Here is a 17,464-nt window from a genome sequence, read left to right on the forward strand (position 1 = left end):
AGCTAAGCCAGGCACTCTAATACTAATTTTTAAAATCTACTTTATGCAACCTTTCTGTGTGTGTTTTAGGGGGCGCTGGGTGAGGAGATAGCTACATTAGTCTGTTGTGTTGCCAGAAGTTCCTCTCTAGATCTGCTTTCTCTTTAGCATTATTCCAAATAATCCCTATGTCTGTAAGGTGCATAACAGTTTGCAAAGGGCTTTCACATACAATTGCTTTCACCCTGCCAAGAACTCTAAGAAACAAGTATTACTGTTCCCATTTTCTCAATGGGAAAACTGAGACTCAAAATTGTAACTTTAATCCTACCTTTTTGGACTTCGAATCCAGTGCATTTCATAGCTTGAGTTTTATACAAGGAACTTGTCTTTTCTTGACCTCCAGAGGCCCAGACCCACCCCCCAAATTGTCCTGATCATTTATTCATCTGAGCCCCCCCAAAATGCTCTTTTTGCCTAACACAATGCAACCCTTTGACTCTAACCTTCTTTAGCTCAGCTCCTCATGCCAGTCCCCTCCTGCCCCATTTGGCCTCAGTGGAAAAAATGGAGTGTGTACAGGCCATGGCTAAATGGGGAGAATGACTGGCGGCTTGTCCTTAGGGTCCTTTATTCACTCACCACTTGGCCATCTTTATGCCTCTCCCCTAAAAAGGGCAGGCAGTGTATGCTGGAGTACAGGAAAAAAAATCAGAAAACAAGGGCTCGTCCGGGATTTGAACCCGGGACCTCTCGCACCCTAAGCGAGAATCATACCCCTAGACCAACGAGCCACTGATGGTTCTGTCTGGCCAGATGTGCCTTCCCTGCCACATCAGCAGCAGGCGCAGTTTGTGGTTCCTAGAGGTGGAATCTTCTCCCAGGCTGGCAGGCAGCCCAGGCCAGCTGCACTCCAGCGGGCTTGGCCTCTCTTGGCTCTCTCCGCCCCTCCCTGGCCCGCTGTGGCGCCAGGCCGTGCCCCTTCCCCGGGACCAGCCGGCTCTCCCCCGGGAGCTACCACGCGGACTTTGCGGGCATGCTGGTGAGAAAAGGCAGAGAAGCAGCCAGGTTCCAGCAACCTCCATTTTCCAGGGGAGCCCCAGGTCTGAGGGAGCCAGCACCCCGTGAAGAACAGCACTTCTTTCTTTCCTCATGATCAGACCACCAGAAAAAATCCTCCACATCATCAGCCTCCTAGAGGAGGAAGCAGAAGACTGACCCAGATCGCCTGGACTAGAAGACATTCGCTGACTCAGTTTCTTCATCTGTCAGTTGGGGAGGTAACACTTGCCCTGTGTGCCTTGCAGGGTAATCTGAGGATCGGGCGAGACGATGTCTGGGAAGGCGGTCTGCAGACTGTAAGATGCTGAACGAAGGAGAGGGTTAGTATGACGGCAACATGAGGCTGGGGGGAAAGCACTCAATAGGAAAGTTGCCCCTTCCTGCTAACATGGGCTGGGTAGTGTGTTCAGTGCTTTGCGGATCTTCCTTAGCCTTATAACAACCTTGTGAGATAGGTGTCGTGCCTATTTTAAGAAAAGGAAACTGATCTGCATTCAGCTTACAAGAGGCACATTTATCTAAATCTGAAGTCTGTTTTAAACACAGTAGACACAGCTACCCAGACTTTCTAGAAAACTAGAGATGGGAATACATCCTGTAAATACTCACGCTCCCTCCCACACCCCAGCCTGCCTTCTTCATCCTGCCCAGGGAGGCTGCAGGAAAAAAACCTGCTAATAAGCTAAGTGTGGCCTGGGTGGGTTCCTTCTGGCTGGGAGTTTCCCCAGTGAGGGTGAGGGGAAGGTTCAGAAACTGGGGTCTTGTGGGAGAACCCAATGGGCCCTGCCGGGCTCTCTGTCTTTTGTATCTTCCATTGTACCATATCCATGACCCCGCCTCCCCACCCACCACCACCACCACCACCGGGCCCTGCTCGCTTGCAGAGGGCAGAGCCCTGTCTTGTTGGTCTTTGGGTCCAGCCTCGTGTCCGGCACTTGGCAATCCTGCTGACAAGTGACTCCCAAGCATTTCTATGCGCTGGGCTCTGTGTAATCACTTTACCAAATTAATCTCATCTTCACAGTACAACTGTTATTGTAGACATCACTTAGCAAATGTCTGTGGAATGAACGAGTGAGTGAGTACGTGAAAGAAAAGTCTCAGGGGAGTACACAAAAAATCACTAGGGGCAACAGACATTCAGGTCAATCCTCATCTCTTGGCTCCAAATAGGAACCACAAGCCTGAAGAAAGTCTCCTGCTTTCCATCCTTTCAAGCAGGCTTCCTAATGAACCCGGTCCTGTCTTGGGTAGGCAGGAAGAATGGCCGCTCTCTTCAGAGAGAGGACTGGCCAGCGTTCGTTTGTATCCAGGGCGGTTTCGTGGTCTCCTGCCAGGGAGGGCCGGACCAGACAACCGGTTCTGCTAACGAATCATGGCCAGGGAGAAAGGCAACAGCTCATCTATTCTAAAACTAAGAGACTTTTTTGGGTAGCTGTTCCCCAGCTCGAAACTGGCTTATAAATAATAGCACACTCAACACGCCATTCCATTACCTCAGCACACATTCCCTAAATTGCTCCTCTTGGTAGATGTGCCAGGAAGTGAGCTTGCTCCAAGAGAGGCTCCTAGGGGCTAAGAATGTTTCAGGGATGAGACGGGGGTTGGAGTCCAGCCAGGGCTTCTCTCTGGGGGTGCTGTTCGATTTTGAGACAGGATCATTCTTCCTTGTGTGGCCTGTCTGGAACAGTGTCCTGCCCACTAAATACCAGGAATCCCTTCTTCACCATTGAGACAGCCATGAAACAGCCCTGCACACGGCCTGACGCCTCCAGGATGGCAAGGGTCTGGGGAGAAGAGTGCCGCTCTGGTGGCATGCCATTGGCACCCTACCATACACTTTTCCCCCCTAAGGCTAGAATTACTGTGGCCTTGTTGTGGGCACTAGGACTTTAGGCCCTCAATGACTTGTTTGTCTCTGCGTTCAACAAGCCATAGATGGAATTCTCTGGGGAGAACCGTGGCTCTACTTCTAGGAGCTTCCAAGAGAGGGCGGCTCTCAGTCAGGCAAATCCTTTGACGATTCCTCACATCCACGTCAGCGAGTAGACCTTTCTCTTATCTCATTATTTGTCTGGAGAACCCTTATGGGTCAGTATTTAACAGACAACATTGTCACAACACATCATCTCAAGGTCACTGTCACCTCCTATGTATCAACAACGCAGCAAAAGCCAACACTGGTTGCCTTGGGAGAGGGGAACTGGGTGGGAAGTAAGCTGATTTTTCACTGTATATATTCTTCAGTGCTTTTTGAGTATTCAGTCCTGGACATATCTATAATCCACTCAAAAACAGAAATTAAATTATGGAAATCTAGGCAGAGAGAAGCAATGATTGGAGAGGACAAAGGCAAATGTATTTCAAGCCTCCGGAGAGCCTCAACGTCCTCTGGATCAGAGCAGCCCCGCGGAGCTCTGGTTCTGGTTTATGTCCAGTTCCGAATAATGCTTTGTGTTGAGTCCATACTGAGGGGTAGTAGTCAGGAGTATACCCATTCCTGTGAAACTGGGTGTTCTGTCACTTCGGGAATGTTCCTGAGGACGTTGTTTATTGTATCACACCAACGTCTCCATTGTGTAGTCCCGAGGGAGGCATTTCTGTCTGTCATAATCCCAAGAACAGTTGGTTTACATTTACTTCTTGGACACGGACTTATGTAAATGTGTGGCTGCTTGAAAGCATGAATGTGTGGTCATATTTCAATTTAATTCCTGACTTTTGAACTCCCCTCTGTCGTTCTTTTTCTTCTTCTTTTGCTCCTCCATTTGATTCATGACTTCTTGTTTGTGCCCCATATATTCCCACAAACTTCCCTTAAACTATTTCTGGAAAAGTGGGAGTATAAATGAATAAACTCCTAAAAAGAATAGGAAAAAAAAAAACCCAAATGCTAAAACTATTCAAAAAGTATCCTCTTTTTGGGGCTCCTGGGTGGCTCAGTTGGTTGATTGAGCATCTGACTCTTGGTTTTAGCTTGGATCACGATCTCAGGGTCGTTGGATCGAGCCCTGCCTGCATCAGCCCCTGTCCCCAGAGCAGCGTTGGCTTGGGATTCTCTCTCTCCCTCTGCTCCTCCCCAGACTCTCTCTCTCTCTCTCTCTCTAAAATGGAAAAATAGGGGCGCCTGGGTAGCTTAGTTGGTTAAGTGTCTGCTTTCAGCTCAGGTCATGATCTCAGGGTCCAGGGATTGAGTCCCCACATCAGGCTCCTTGCTCAGCGGGGAGCCTGCTTCTCCCTCCCCCTCTGCCTGCGGCTCTCCCTGCTCTCTCTCTTTCTCTCTGTGTGCGTGTCAAATAAAATCTTTAAAAATAAATAAATACAATGAGAAAATAAATCTTAAAAAAATCCCCCTTTTGCAGACAATTAGAATGACTGGAAAAACAAATTTCCTCTTGACTGTTTTTTCCATTTGGTTCTGGACATGTATACGTCCAAATCTAAGTCGGTAGTTCTTTTAACTGGAGGGGAGAGGGCAGGGGGTGGTTTTGCCTCTCAGGCGATATTTGTGTCTCGAACCATTTTCGGTCATCATGACTGAGGTGGTGCTGGTGCCGTTGGCGTCGGTGGGTAGTGGCCAGGAACGCTGTTAAACATCGTACAATACACAAGACAGCCGCGCCCCCTCCCCCAGCAAAGAATCGTCTGGTCCAACAGATCAATAGTGTAGAGGTGGAGAAATCCTGGTCTACATATACCCAACATAATCTTCTGCAAAGCCTTAGTATATTGTCATGTGCCTAAATTAACAAAGTGACTTTAAACCCGCAAAGGGCCCGTATATGTTAAATGTACTTAAAGTGTCTTCAGTTTTTATACCGTCACCCTCCACTTTACCCCATGTACCCTCCTGAAAATCTTCCTGCTCCCTACTCCATGGCTTCGCTGACTCTGAAAATGTGTTGTCCCCTGTGTTGGTACCTAGAAGAGTCTATACTCGGGTCAGGCTCTTTTTTGGCCCGAGCTGTCCGCCACCCCACGCTCACCCCCGGGCCATGGGCATCTGTCCCAGCTCACCTGGGGCTGGGCTGCTCCCAGCTTGGGCCCACTGCCCCCTCCCCTCTGGTGTTGGTAGAATAAGGTGGGAAGGGACTGTTTGGAAAGGTTTTATTTATTTATTTATTTATTTATTTATTTATTTATTTAAGATTTTATTTATTTATTCGACAGAGATAGAGACAGCCAGCGAGAGAGGGAACACAAGCGGGGGGAGTGGGAGAGGAAGAAGCAGGCTCCTAGCGGAGGAGCCTGATGTGGGGCTCGATCCCATAACGCCGGGATCACGCCCTGAGCCGAAGGCAGACGCTTAACCGCTGTGCCACCCAGGCACCCCTGGAAAGGTTTTAGGACGAACCTAGGAAAGGCCAAGGGGGCAGCCGCCCGGCCTGGGGAGTGCCAGTGAGAGGGCCATGGGGTGTCTTTTGCCCACACCAGCTGGGTTGGCAGCCCAAGCGCAGGCCCATTTACAGACATGGGCACGTCAGCAGAGGCCTGAAGACAGTAGAGGCTGACCTGCTCCACTCAGCACAGGCCAAGGGGCCCCAGGCCCTGCCCAGAGGTAGCGTTCACACGGCCTCAGGGATGGCCTCTGGCCCTGGTCATCAGAGCCTGCCCGGGGCAGAGGACCAGCTGACCCAGGCAACCTAGTGGAGACCGAGTGGCCTTGCGGTCCTGGCGCTTAGCTGGGTCTCTGCCGGGGTCCTACCTCCACACCTGTGGAGTGTGTGTGTCTGTGTGCACGCGTGTGTCTGTGTGCACGCGTGTGTGCGGACACATCCGTCTCTCACAATGGCTGGCAGGCCTGCTTTGAGCCTTCCTAGCTCAGGATTCAAGGGACATGGATTTTAGTCCTGAGGTGTGGCCTTTGGGAGTTTCAAATTTTGTCCCGTTCCTCTCACTTGGTGGAATCAGACTCTTTCTCTGCTGCCCTGGATAGCAGCCCGAAGCTCTGCTCAGCTTCCAGACCTCCGGCTCCCGCGTTGCTGGGCTCCTTGGACATCCCTCCTTGCACAGCTCGGCAGGCAGCCTAGGACTGGAGGGGAGGTGGCCTGCTGACGGGAAGACTTCCTCTTCTGGGGTGCCCTTCCTTCCAGGAGACCCACCTTCCATCTTCAGCTTCTCTGGAGCCCCAGACTCTGTCCTCTGACTCTTCAGGGCATGAAGGCTGGCACTTTCCACTGGAGTTCCAGCTGTCCCTTGCCGTCTAGACTGGGGAGTGCTCTCAGGCAATAATCCATGTACGGGTAGAGGGCTCCTTTCATTCGAGGATTGGGTCCTTTCCGTGCTGCCTGCTTTGGGTACTTTAGAGCGCTTTCCAGGAGCTGTTTTTCATATTTTGTTTATAATTTTTCCCCGTGGGAGATTCATGTGATACAAACACTTTCCCTTACCTGTATGTAAAGCGCGTCGCGTTATCTCTGCGCTCACGGTGGGGCAGGGGACACTTCCACAGGGCAGAGCTTAGGGCAGAGCTGGCCCCTGGGTGCGCTGCGCAGAAGAGGTCTTGAGTCCGGCTGTGAGAGCCGGGCAGGACTTGAGGGCAGACAGGGCATGACGGTGGCGACTTGGGCACTGCTGAGCTCGAGGTGGAGCCAGCAAGCAAACCAACCTCAGCCTGGCTGGGAGGGGGGCGTCTGAGCAGCAAACCTCCCTGGGTAGATGACATGAAGAAACAGAGGCAGCCAGGGAGGCCTTAGACTTCAAGCATTGTCCAGTTGCCCCGTACTGATCTGTGAAGGCTGTTCACGCAGGTGCTCCCACCCAGGGTGCTCCCCATTCCCTGCCCCTTCTGTGGCCAGAGGCTGCCCCCCAGGCTGGCTGTGAGCCCAAGATCTCTGGAGAGGGAGACTTAGGGGGCACCTTCCACAAAGGAGAAGATGGGCACAGAAACGTATAGGGATGGAGGGGCGCCAGAATCCAAACTGAAAGGCATACCCTCAATAGTTCCATTCAAAGGACACACACACACACACACACACACACACACAGAGAAAGTGGTGGACGCATCTCTGCTAAATATGGGTCAGCACCCCCGGGCTGCAGCGAGCCGATTCCTATTCATTCCAGCACCCAGCAAGCCCTGCATGTTGATTCTTTGAGCCCAATATTTTTATCCGCTCAAGAACACACAATCGGCTTTGGGGCCACAAAAGGAGGTTTAGGTGGGGGCTTGGACATCCCTAATCTCAAACTTTGTCTTTAGGAGGCTTAGGATCAGTACTGATCATTCACGGAGCCCAAAAGGCTCCAGGGGCCATCCTTTCCCCAAAGGGGCTTTGGGGGTGGGGGAAGAAGGGGTGGTGAGATGGTAATCTATAAGAGGAACCAGAGAGCGTGGGGGACATCCCATGAGTAAGATGTCAGGGGAGGAAGAGTTTTATCTGTTCAAGAACATCTCCTTGGTGGGGCCATGGGATGGGCCTCAGTACCACATTGGCCCTATCTGGGCCTTCCGCCTCCAGGCAGTCTTCATGGGCTTCGTCTTCTTTGCAGGGACACCACTCAATGCCACGGTGCTAGTGGCCACGTTGCGCTACAGGAAGCTGCGACAGCCACTCAACTATATTCTGGTCAATGTGTCCCTGGCGGGCTTCGTCTACTGCATCTCGGTCTCCACCGTCTTCATCGCCAGCTGTCATGGATATTTCATCTTTGGCCGCCATGTTTGTGCCTTGGAGGCCTTCCTGGGCTCTACAGCAGGTACTGCAGGGGAAGGAGACTGGGCGGGAGAGACAAAGGACTGCTCCAGGATTGGAGCCAGGGACCAGACTGTTGGGTTAGAGTGGGCCCCTAACGGGGAACCTGGGGAAAAGGAGCTTGGTGCTCTTTATCATTGGGGTACAAAGCATTTGGGACTAGAAGTTTGACCGAATCCCAAACTCCTCACCAAGCATCAGTCCAACTCCCTCATCCCCCATGCTTGCTCCACCATCTGCATTCCACTCTGTCTGCCAGGCTGAGCGGGGCGGTCTACCCCAATTACCCTCACGTTTCACTACAGGTCTGGTGACAGGCTGGTCACTGGCCTTCCTGGCCTTTGAGCGCTACATGGTCATCTGTAAGCCCTTCGGCAACTTCCGCTTCACCTCCAAGCACGCGCTGATGGTGGTCCTGGCTACCTGGACCATCGGTATTGGCGTCTCCATCCCACCCTTCTTTGGCTGGAGCCGGTGAGGAGTGTAGGGCAGTGTTGCTGAGTAGGAGCACAGGTTGGTGTGGGTGGAAAGAGTTGGGTATAACCTTAGTCTTTGACCTTTTTTTTTTTAATTTTTTATTTTAGAGAGAGAGAGCACACAGGGGTCAGGGAAGGGCAGAGGGAGAGGGAGTCTTAAGCAGACTCTGCCCTGAACATAGAGCCCAATGCAGGGCTCGATCTCACGACCCTGAGATCACTACCCCAGCTGAAACCAAGGGTCAGACGCTTAACTGACTGTGCCACCCAGGCGCCCCTGACCTCCACTTTTAAAGAGCTAGCGGAGTAGGTGAGGGCAAGGGCTGTGGGAGTCAAGTGCTAGGGCCTCAGCTGGTAAGGACAGAAACCGCGCCTGCGTGAAGTCCTCGAGCGTCCTCTGAGTTCGAAGTAGGGAGCGCAGTCCAGGAATCTCCGCTCCCACTGCACTCATTCTTGCGTGAGCCTCGCAGTGGGCAGGTGCTTGTCCAGTGGGTGAGCGCTTGGTCCATTGCAGGTACATCCCCGAAGGCCTGCAGTGTTCCTGCGGCCCCGACTGGTACACCGTGGGAACCAAGTACCGCAGCGAGTACTACACCTGGTTCCTCTTCATCTTCTGCTTCATTGTGCCTCTCGCCCTCATCTGCTTCTCCTACTCACAGCTGCTGGGAGCCCTCAGGGCGGTGAGTGATTTCTGTGAGCATCACGGAGGAGGGCGTCAGGGGGCTCCAGATGAGAGGGAAGAATGGTGAGTGCTTCTGAACGGAAGACATCTGGAAATGTCCACGGCCATGCAGAGGGGTTATATAAAAGCAGCGAAGGAAGTGGGGGCAGGGAGTATGAAATGGTGTGAAGAGTAGGGCGGGGTCCTCTCTGCTCAAATGTGTGCCAAGAGATGCAAGTGATCCCTTCCGATGTCACAGACCAGAGAGCTGTCTCCATCCCCCCTTCCTCAGGGAAGGAGAGCGAGAGGCACTAGGCCAGAAGCTGAGACAGAAGAGAGGCGACCGGAGTGGATGCCTCCCTGGTAGAAAGGGTGGAGATACGGGAGTTGAGGGCCAGGGAGAAGAGAACGTTTCTCCATCTCTGCCCAGGTTGCAGCCCAGCAACAGGAGTCCGCTTCGACCCAGAAGGCCGAGCGGGAGGTGAGCCGTATGGTGGTGGTGATGGTGGGATCCTTCTGTCTCTGTTACACGCCCTACGCCGCAATGGCTATGTATATGGTCAACAACCGGAACCACGGGCTGGACTTACGGCTTGTCACCATTCCTGCCTTCTTCTCCAAGAGTGCTTGTGTCTACAACCCCATCATCTACTGCTTCATGAATAAGCAGGTAAAGCTCTCTATTCACATTCCTATGAGGCTCCATCCAGTTCATAAGACCTGGTTCTCTTCTCACCAATGACTTCTAATTCAGAGCACCTTGGACCCTACTCAACGGTGTCTAGGGGTGAACAAGGTAAGCACAGGGAGACAGGTGTGCTCATCCAGACAAGGTAATAGAACCCAGAGAAAACAGAACTTGAGCCATAAAAATCAGGTTGCTCCAAAGGGCAGGATGAAAATGAAAGCGTTTTATTTTCTTGAAAAACTAACAGATCATTCCCCTAAATTCCTGGTCCTTCCATTTCACAATTTCTTAATCCTTTCCCTTCCAACTTCCAGCCTGCAGGAGCATATGCAAAGCACAGAAATCACAACACACGCACAAATCTCTAACACAGCTCATCTGAAGGTACCAAGTGGCCTCCTATCCCAAATCCTGTATCTGAGCTAATAAAAACCCAAACTTGGATAAATCTAGAAGAGTTCCTGTCTTATGGGGCAAACTCCCTGCTTTGAGAATTATTAATAGCTATTTTGTTTCCTCAGTCCACAGAGACGGAGTCAAAACCTCTGGGTGGAAATTCTTTCCAATCGGGAGCAGCCTCTAATAATGGCAGGGTGGTGGGCAGGCCTACTCTGGTAGGGCTTTTGAGTGTTTGGAAGAGGCAGGTGCTGCTTTGAGTTTTCCCAACAGTGAAGCCTCTGAGCCAAAGATGTAGGAATTATTACTGTAGACCCAGGAGTAGCTCTAAGGACTGGGGAGATATATTCAAAACCTCCTGAGGAGGGGCACCCGGGCGGCTCAGTTAAGCGTCTGCCTTCGCCTCAGGTCATGATCTCCGGGTAGCTGGGATAGAGCCCTGCGTCCGGATTCATGCTCAGCATGGAGTCTGTTTCTCTCTCTCTCTCTCTGCCCACCCACCCCCACCCCCCCTCGTTCTCTAATAAATAAAAATCTTTTAAAAGAAAAAAAAAAACACGAAGAGATCCTGGGTATAAGGCATTGCACGAGGCTTTGGGGAAACAAAGAATGAGATCTCTTTGTCCCCCGCCATTTCTTGACGTCACCTCCTCTGTACTGGTCTGCAAGGGGCTATCTCCAATTCTGCCCTTTCCTTCTAGTTCCGAGCCTGCATCATGGAGATGGTGTGTGGGAAGTCCATGACAGATGATTCTGAAATGTCCGGCTCCCAGAAAACAGAAGTCTCTACTGTCTCGCCCAGTCAAGTTGGCCCCAACTAAGGAGCCATACTGGCTTATTGCAGCAACTAGGATTTTACATTTAGGGAAATTTCTTCTTTCTCTCTCAAAAATCAAACTACTAACAAATGAAGGAAAAGATGGGAAGGGCATAATGGCAATTGGGGGAGCCAACTTTTCATTTTCCTATTGTTTCAACGGGGTCTACTTTAGACCACTCCAAAGGCTTTGTCAACAATCCTCAATTTCTACTCCTAAGTGGCTTCATAGCACTCGGAGAACTGAGCACGTATGAGGCAACTATAAAGGAGTATGGCTGATTTTTCAGTGTACGGATAATAATTATCTTCCTTTTTTGTAATTTTTTTTCCTACTGAGGATCTGCTCTGAGATGATATTCTGAATTAGAACAAACTTAAACACCTTAGAAATCGGAGAGATATAAAGAAAAAACCAAAACCTTGAGTAGGCCCAAAATACGAGTTTGGAAGAACTTCTTTATGCCAACACTGACAATAATCCTATAGTTTTGGCAGGTACAGCCATGTCCAGAAGCTCCTGAGCCAGCGTGAATTATTCCAGGTGTTCCCCACCCAATTTGGCTAAACCTATATATCTGTCTTAAGCTGCATTATTTAGTAAACAGTTAATTCCCTTCATGTTCTCAAAATGACTGTCTATCTTAATACCATTTATAAACTATACCAAAATGTTTAAAAAACTGTTTTACTTTATACTTTATGCTTCCCCTCTGCACCCTCTGAAAAAGAGCCTTTTTGAAGTAAAAGTCAAGATAAATGTTGTGTGTACATTCAGGAATGGCTTGTGTTTGGTATCAGAAAATTATGTAATGAGCAGCTGGACTCCTCTCCAGTTAAATGGCCCAAAGAAAGCAAAGAAGGGTTACAGCTGTAGTGAGAAAGATGCCAGAAGATTTCAGAAATAAAGAAGGAACAGCTAATCTGGGAGAAGGCCGAACTTCTCTGAGCTGGGAAGGGATATGGTAAACCTTCTAGGAGACCACCTTTTCTTGACATTTTATAGCACCCATCATTGTAAGCAAGAATTCCATTTCTTAGGAGAAGAAAGGACATACGCATACCCCACAATGAATGTAAACAGTTTTATTTAGAAACAGATAGGTACCTGTTTGCATTATAGAATATAAAACTTGGTTTACACTCTATAAAAAATAACCAGTATCCAAATTCAAGAGAGCTAGCATTCACAGAACACACAATGTGGGTGTGTAGCTACTGTTCACCAGCCTCGGGCTTGACTTAAACCAAAAAGAGGATCCAGGGGTGTCACTGGAGATTAGAGTACGCTTGCTGCTGAGCACCCAGCATCCAGAAGTTGCCATTTTAGCATATGCAGGTTTGCTTTCTAAGTGCATAACTTTCACATCAGGCCTGGGTTCTCTGTACCTAGTGAGCTGCGGGGCTCTGCCGCCACACGGCTCATGACGTACCCTCTCTAATCCTGGGTTGACGTTACTATCTTTGACCTTCTGAATGATAAAAATGGGGAATCTGGAGAGCAGAGAATTTACATTCCCCTACACGGGGGTTAAAAAGAGTGTATCCACTCTCAAGAGCTCAATGCAAAGGCCAGGATCAAGTTACGTGATAATCTGGCTTTTTACCAGGCCAAGTAGTCCACCTCAACGTGATCATGGAAGACCAAAGGATACGCCCAGGTTCAGATTATAATAATCACCCAGCACCACCTGAATGGTTTATCCAGAGAGATATATGAAATAATAAAGGTTAGATATACATATATTTATCTTAGTAACCTGAGGGCTAAAAAAGTTTGGAATACAATAATTCTTCTCAAAAGAGGTCCATCTGTAAGAAAAGGACCAAAAAAGACAGAGTTCTTGTTACATAAAATATGGGTAAAGTGAGTTGGGAACACAAGGCTTCTTCTTCTTTCTACAATGTCCCTCTCTTTGACAAGGATTGGCAATCTGCTGATCCACAATAAACTTTTTGGGGGGCAGTGGGGAGAGGGGGCGATGGGTCAAAGGCAAGAAGGTTGAGCAATGGTCCTCAAACCAAAGAGTCCTCTCAGTAGGCCCTCTCATCTTTCAGTCTGAGTTCAAGCTCTTCAGCTGACACAGAAATAGGCCTGGTAGTAAGTGGTTCGCATTCTGAGGTATGAGGGTCCCTGGTAAATTCAGCAGCATGTGGTTTTTGGAGACCAGCCCACAAGGTAAGAACACTGCAACCAAGCTCCTAACTAATACTGCTATTTAACCACTGTCTGAAAGAGAAAGGGAAGGAAAAAAAAAAACCCAAAAACCCCAATATATTGGGAGGTTGTAAGTTTCATGTAAGGTGGTCCAAATAATCTTTTTATTTCATCTCAGGGTTTCTTAAGAGAACCTTCATTCAGTGATCATTTCTCTCGTTAAAGGCACTTTCAATGAAATGACATAATTGGGAAGGAGTACATTTTAATTGCAGTGAAAGCAAGATTAATTCCTAGGAACACCTGGGGAAACAGGAGCTGAACGGGGCACTTACAGTGATTCAATAGGCAAGACAGTCTTGAGCACTTAAACAGATGCACACCCAGAAAAAAGTGTGTGCCCTGAAAACACTCGTATTTTTCCCTTAGTTTTCCAGCTGTTTCTATGTATAGCTCTGTAAAGAGCTCACACTCACTACTTGATTGATTTTCAAGACACTGGCCCTAACTCTTCCCACCACAGCTGTGCCTGGCAAAATTAGCAAACAGCTAGTCCCACTGGGAAGAAGAAAAATTGAATGAAATCAAGTTGAGCCAAGCTTTGTGACAGCACAGGGATCCGTCCTTGCCCAGATAATGCCACGATCAACCGCTGGACTTAGAGCAACTGAATGGAATTATGTGGCCCCTAACTACTTAGGAAACATACTTTTCAACAGGCAATATTAAGTGTTTTCTCTCTAAATATAATTGTGGGGTGTATTTTTTCCCTTTTCTCTCTCCTAAACGTTTCTTATTGATCTCAGGCTTACAAAAATTAGTTCCGTCAGAATTACAAAAATTATATGGCAAGGGCTGAGAAAGAGTGAAGGGCTAACATTCGCCTACAAGCACGAGCTGAGGATGCCGCTCCTTCATACCATACTCCCAACCAGAGAACAAATACAAAAATAAACACACCATGTCACGCGTAATACAAAGTGTAAATCTACAAACACAAGTGTGCTAATTAGAGTTGTTCCTCAGAAGCACAGTTCCCTCCAGGACCTCAAAGAGGAGGAGGAATGGGGACGGGATGGTTTTCATTACGCCTTTTCAGGTCTTAAAGTTTGTAATAACAGTCTCAGTAGCGCAAACAATTTCATGTGAAACCAGAAGCTGTAAAAATAAATTACTTTTGAAGAAATGTGGGCTCCTCTGTCTGCAGCTCAGAACTCATCATGTCGTACTAAGGCCTCACCAAAATCTGTGGCCTGGCTGCCCACGAATAAGTCATACTTGTCAACAATCTCCTCCTTGGTAAGCTTGCCGTCCTGAAATTAGAGAGAAGAGTGAACTGAGGCAAAACAGATTTCCCATTCCCAATTTAGAAACACCGCTGCAGAACAAAAGGGGTTAGTTAGGATTTAAGATTCTAATTCCCACTCAATTAAATGTGAACTCAACCTTCACCCCCAACTTCCCATAACATACACACAAAGAGGGAAGAAAATAGCAATTAATACATTTTTCTTATCAAGAATGTTAAAAGTGGAAGGATGGAAATAACATAGCTCAATAACTTAATGCATCAAGCAAAATGGGGGCCATCTCTTATGTATAGGCAAGAGACAGGAAGAACTGGGGAAAATACTTTAAAGTGAATCCAGCCATTGCCTAACAGGAACAATGAAATCTGCTAACGTCCGTGCACAGTCTTCACCCTCACTACGCCCTAGCCACCAAAGTCCAGACACGACCCCAAATGAAGGCACAGACACTGCGCTCAAAAATTATCTAGGCCGGATTCACAAGGGATGACCCTGGGAGTTTCCTTTTCTCACATATCTCAGGACACAGCACCTGGCTACAGAAGTGACTGAAGCAAGAACTCAAAACAGACTGTCCCTTAAAAAGGCTCAGATGATAAGACACTGCATTTGAAACAGAAGACTGGCCTAGATAGGCGAATGTTCAGAATACAACCCCCCCATCTTTAGAATGATTTTCAGCTTACTCTAAGCAGAGCATTCGAATGGCTGAAAAGGTGACGACTTCGTGAGACTACCACTTTTTATGAAACGAATGCCTCAGGTAATTGATCAAGGACAATTTTAACAAGCTCCAGACAAATGCTGATTTATAAGCCACTACAAAGAATTTTAAAAAGTGTATTTAAGAAGGAAATGACCAACTCTGAGCAGGCGCAAAATGAGCCTGTAATAGGTAAAAGCACATAAGAAATAATGAAGGAAAAAAAAAAAACCAGAAAATTTCCTGGGGACCCAAAGATAACAGATGGTGCACCCTGGACAAAGGCTATATACAGAGGCTGTTTCCTGAAGCCAAATGCCTCCAATGGTGTGAACGCTGGGCAAGAGGATTTCTAAAACGAGATGAGACAGTTAGCACTGCCCTGCAAGTTTTTAACTGTCAACTTAAGATCTGTACCAGACTTAGACCAAGTAAAACCTTACACGTTCTATGTACCTCAACAGGAATGTTTTAGGCAATCCCCTAGGAACAGACTTTGATCGCTACTAGGTTGTTTGGGCCTGGCCAGACTTACCTTGTTCTGGTCGGATTCATAGACGAGGTGCCTGGCTTCTGCCTCTGCATGATCATAGTCTGAGGGAAGGATCCAGTCTTTGGTCTCCTCCTTGTCCATCTTCCCGTCACGGTTCTTATCTCGAAACTCAACAAACTGTTCTCTTTCTGTCTTTACCCACTCTGGCTCATCAGCATTTCCATCATGGCTGTACATGTCACCTGCATACACAGACGTACATAATGCAAAAGGTGAGTTTGTCTTTTTCTCAAGACTGCCGCGTGGGAATCTGGCTTAACTCTTCTTCATTCATCTGTCTGGAACCTAGAAGCAGTTACAAGGGGATTTTAGGTCAGAGAGGCCTTAGAAAGCAAGGCATTTTCCTGAGGCCTACTTAATGACCTTGTAACAAGAATATTTCCAACTGCTTAATGTTCATAATAGCCAAACTATGGAAAGAGCCCAGATGTCCACTGACAGATGAATAAAGAAGATGTGGTATATATACAGGCACGGGAATATTACTCAGCCAGCAAAAAGAATGAAATCTTGCCATCTGCAACAACATGGATGGAACTAGTGTGTTATGCTAAGCAAAAGAAGACAGAGAAAGACAAATACCATATCATTTCACTCATATGTGGAATTTAGGAATCAAAACGGATGAACATAGGGGAGGGGAAGTAAAAATAAAATAAGATAAAAACAGAGAGGGAGTCAAACCATAAGAGACTCTTAACTGTAGGGAAGTGAGGGCTGCTGGGGGGAGGGGTGCTCCACTGCTTGTTAGGCAGTGCACTCCCCAATCCATGGACTGTTTCCCCCTTGAATAAAGGATGAACTCATTACTAAACTGTATTACTGTCATCTGGCAGTTAGTACTGTCATTTTCCTGAATTTGAGGCCTAAGAGTAGAACTCTTTTTTTTTAAACGAAGGAGGAATATCTCAGAGCAGGACTTGCCAGTTCTTTTTCTATGCTACAGCACATTCAGAAAATGTAGTATTTGTATGATCCACTGGACCAGTGCCCTGCCTTAGCTCTCCTATGGGTCAAGAAGACCCTTCATAGTCCACATAGGAGGAAATTCTGAATTCGAGAGGGAATAAATGTATACTTAAAAAGACATACTTTTATATATTTTTATTTTTTTTGAAGATTTATTTATTTCTTTGAGAGAGAGTGAGCAAGCACGTGAAGGAACAGGGGGAGGAGCAGAGGGAGAGGGACAAGCAGACTCCATGCTGAGCGCAGAGCCCAACGAGGGGCTCAATCTCATGACCAAGATCATGACCTGAGCCAAAATCAAGATCAGATGCCTGAGTCACCCAGGTGCCCCTTAAAAGACACACTTTTAATAGGAGCTAGAATATACGACATAAGAATATTTTAAAGCCAAGTAAGTAAAGATAACAATACAATTGAATTTTCCATTTAAAAATGATTCAATCCTCAAAAAAATTTTTTTGAGATTCTGTTAAAAAAAGTTTTTAGAGATACATAACCCAACGCTTACAGATGAAATGAGATGATGACTGGGATTTACTTCAAAATAATAAAAAAAAAAGGAAGGAAGTAGATACAGATTTAAAAGGACTGGCCATGGGCTGATGGCTGTTAGGGCTGGGCATAGGTACATGGGGGTTCATTATACTAGTCTGTCTAATTTTGTGTATGTTTGCAATGTTCTAAAACAAGTTTTTTTTTTTTTAAGATTGTATTTATTTATTTGACAGAGAGAGAGCAAGCGTGCATAAGCAGGGGGAGCGACAGACAGAGGGAGAGGGAGAAGCAAGCTCCACGCTAAGCAAAGAGCCCGACATGGGGCTCGCTCCCAGGACTCTGAGATCACGACCCAAGCTGAAGGTAGACGCCTAACCAACTGAGACACCAGGCAGCCCCAAAACAAATTTAAAGAATAAAAATATTCAACAGTATAACTCCAGGGACTTCTTACTAATGCTAAATGTAAGAGAGAATGACCATTTGTTTATGATCTCTTTCC

The 17,464-nt window shown here is 47.7% G+C and overlaps 2 protein-coding genes and 1 non-coding gene across 5 annotated transcripts in view; 1 reads left to right on the forward strand and 2 right to left on the reverse strand.

The window, feature by feature from the left end:
* Positions 1 to 13,190, forward strand: OPN1SW (opsin 1, short wave sensitive). 2 transcript variants are annotated; one of them, XM_008705848.1, is made up of 6 exons: positions 1 to 1,361; positions 7,534 to 7,740; positions 8,042 to 8,210; positions 8,727 to 8,892; positions 9,304 to 9,543; positions 10,659 to 13,190. In XM_008705848.1, exons 1-6 carry the CDS (start codon positions 1,343 to 1,345, stop codon positions 10,776 to 10,778), a joined length of 921 nt encoding a protein of 306 aa, XP_008704070.1. In that variant the 5' UTR covers positions 1 to 1,342; the 3' UTR covers positions 10,779 to 13,190. The 2 variants fall into 2 exon arrangements, with proteins under 2 accessions (XP_008704070.1, XP_008704069.1); XM_008705847.1 differs by lacking the exon at positions 1 to 1,361 and having other exon boundaries at positions 7,389 to 7,740.
* On the reverse strand, positions 702 to 773 carry TRNAP-AGG. The gene has a single exon. It is a non-coding gene; the product is annotated as a tRNA-Pro (tRNA).
* Positions 11,846 to 17,464, reverse strand: part of CALU (calumenin) — a 26,719-nt gene continuing 21,100 nt past the window's right edge. For both annotated transcript variants that reach the window (XM_008705851.2, XM_008705850.2), the window contains exons 6-7: positions 15,481 to 15,680; positions 11,846 to 14,245 (exon numbers count right to left, since the gene is read on the reverse strand). In XM_008705851.2, the coding sequence (XP_008704073.1) occupies positions 14,141 to 14,245; positions 15,481 to 15,680 (305 nt within the window). In that variant the 3' untranslated portion in view covers positions 11,846 to 14,140. The remainder of the gene's footprint in view (positions 14,246 to 15,480; positions 15,681 to 17,464) is intronic.

Source organism: Ursus maritimus, unplaced genomic scaffold (assembly GCF_017311325.1).
Source record: "Ursus maritimus isolate PB19 unplaced genomic scaffold, ASM1731132v1 scaffold_3, whole genome shotgun sequence".
Taxonomy (NCBI): Eukaryota; Metazoa; Chordata; class Mammalia; order Carnivora; family Ursidae; genus Ursus; species Ursus maritimus.

Coding starts and splice junctions, on each gene's coding strand:
- OPN1SW (XM_008705847.1), top strand. CDS start 7,389: ATGAGTAAGATGTCAGGGGAGGAAGAGTTTTATCTGTTCAAGAACATC. Junction 7,741..8,041: donor CTTCCTGGGCTCTACAGCAG/GTACTGCAGGGG, acceptor GTTTCACTACAG/GTCTGGTGACAGGCTGGTCA. Junction 8,211..8,726: donor CCCTTCTTTGGCTGGAGCCG/GTGAGGAGTGTA, acceptor GGTCCATTGCAG/GTACATCCCCGAAGGCCTGC.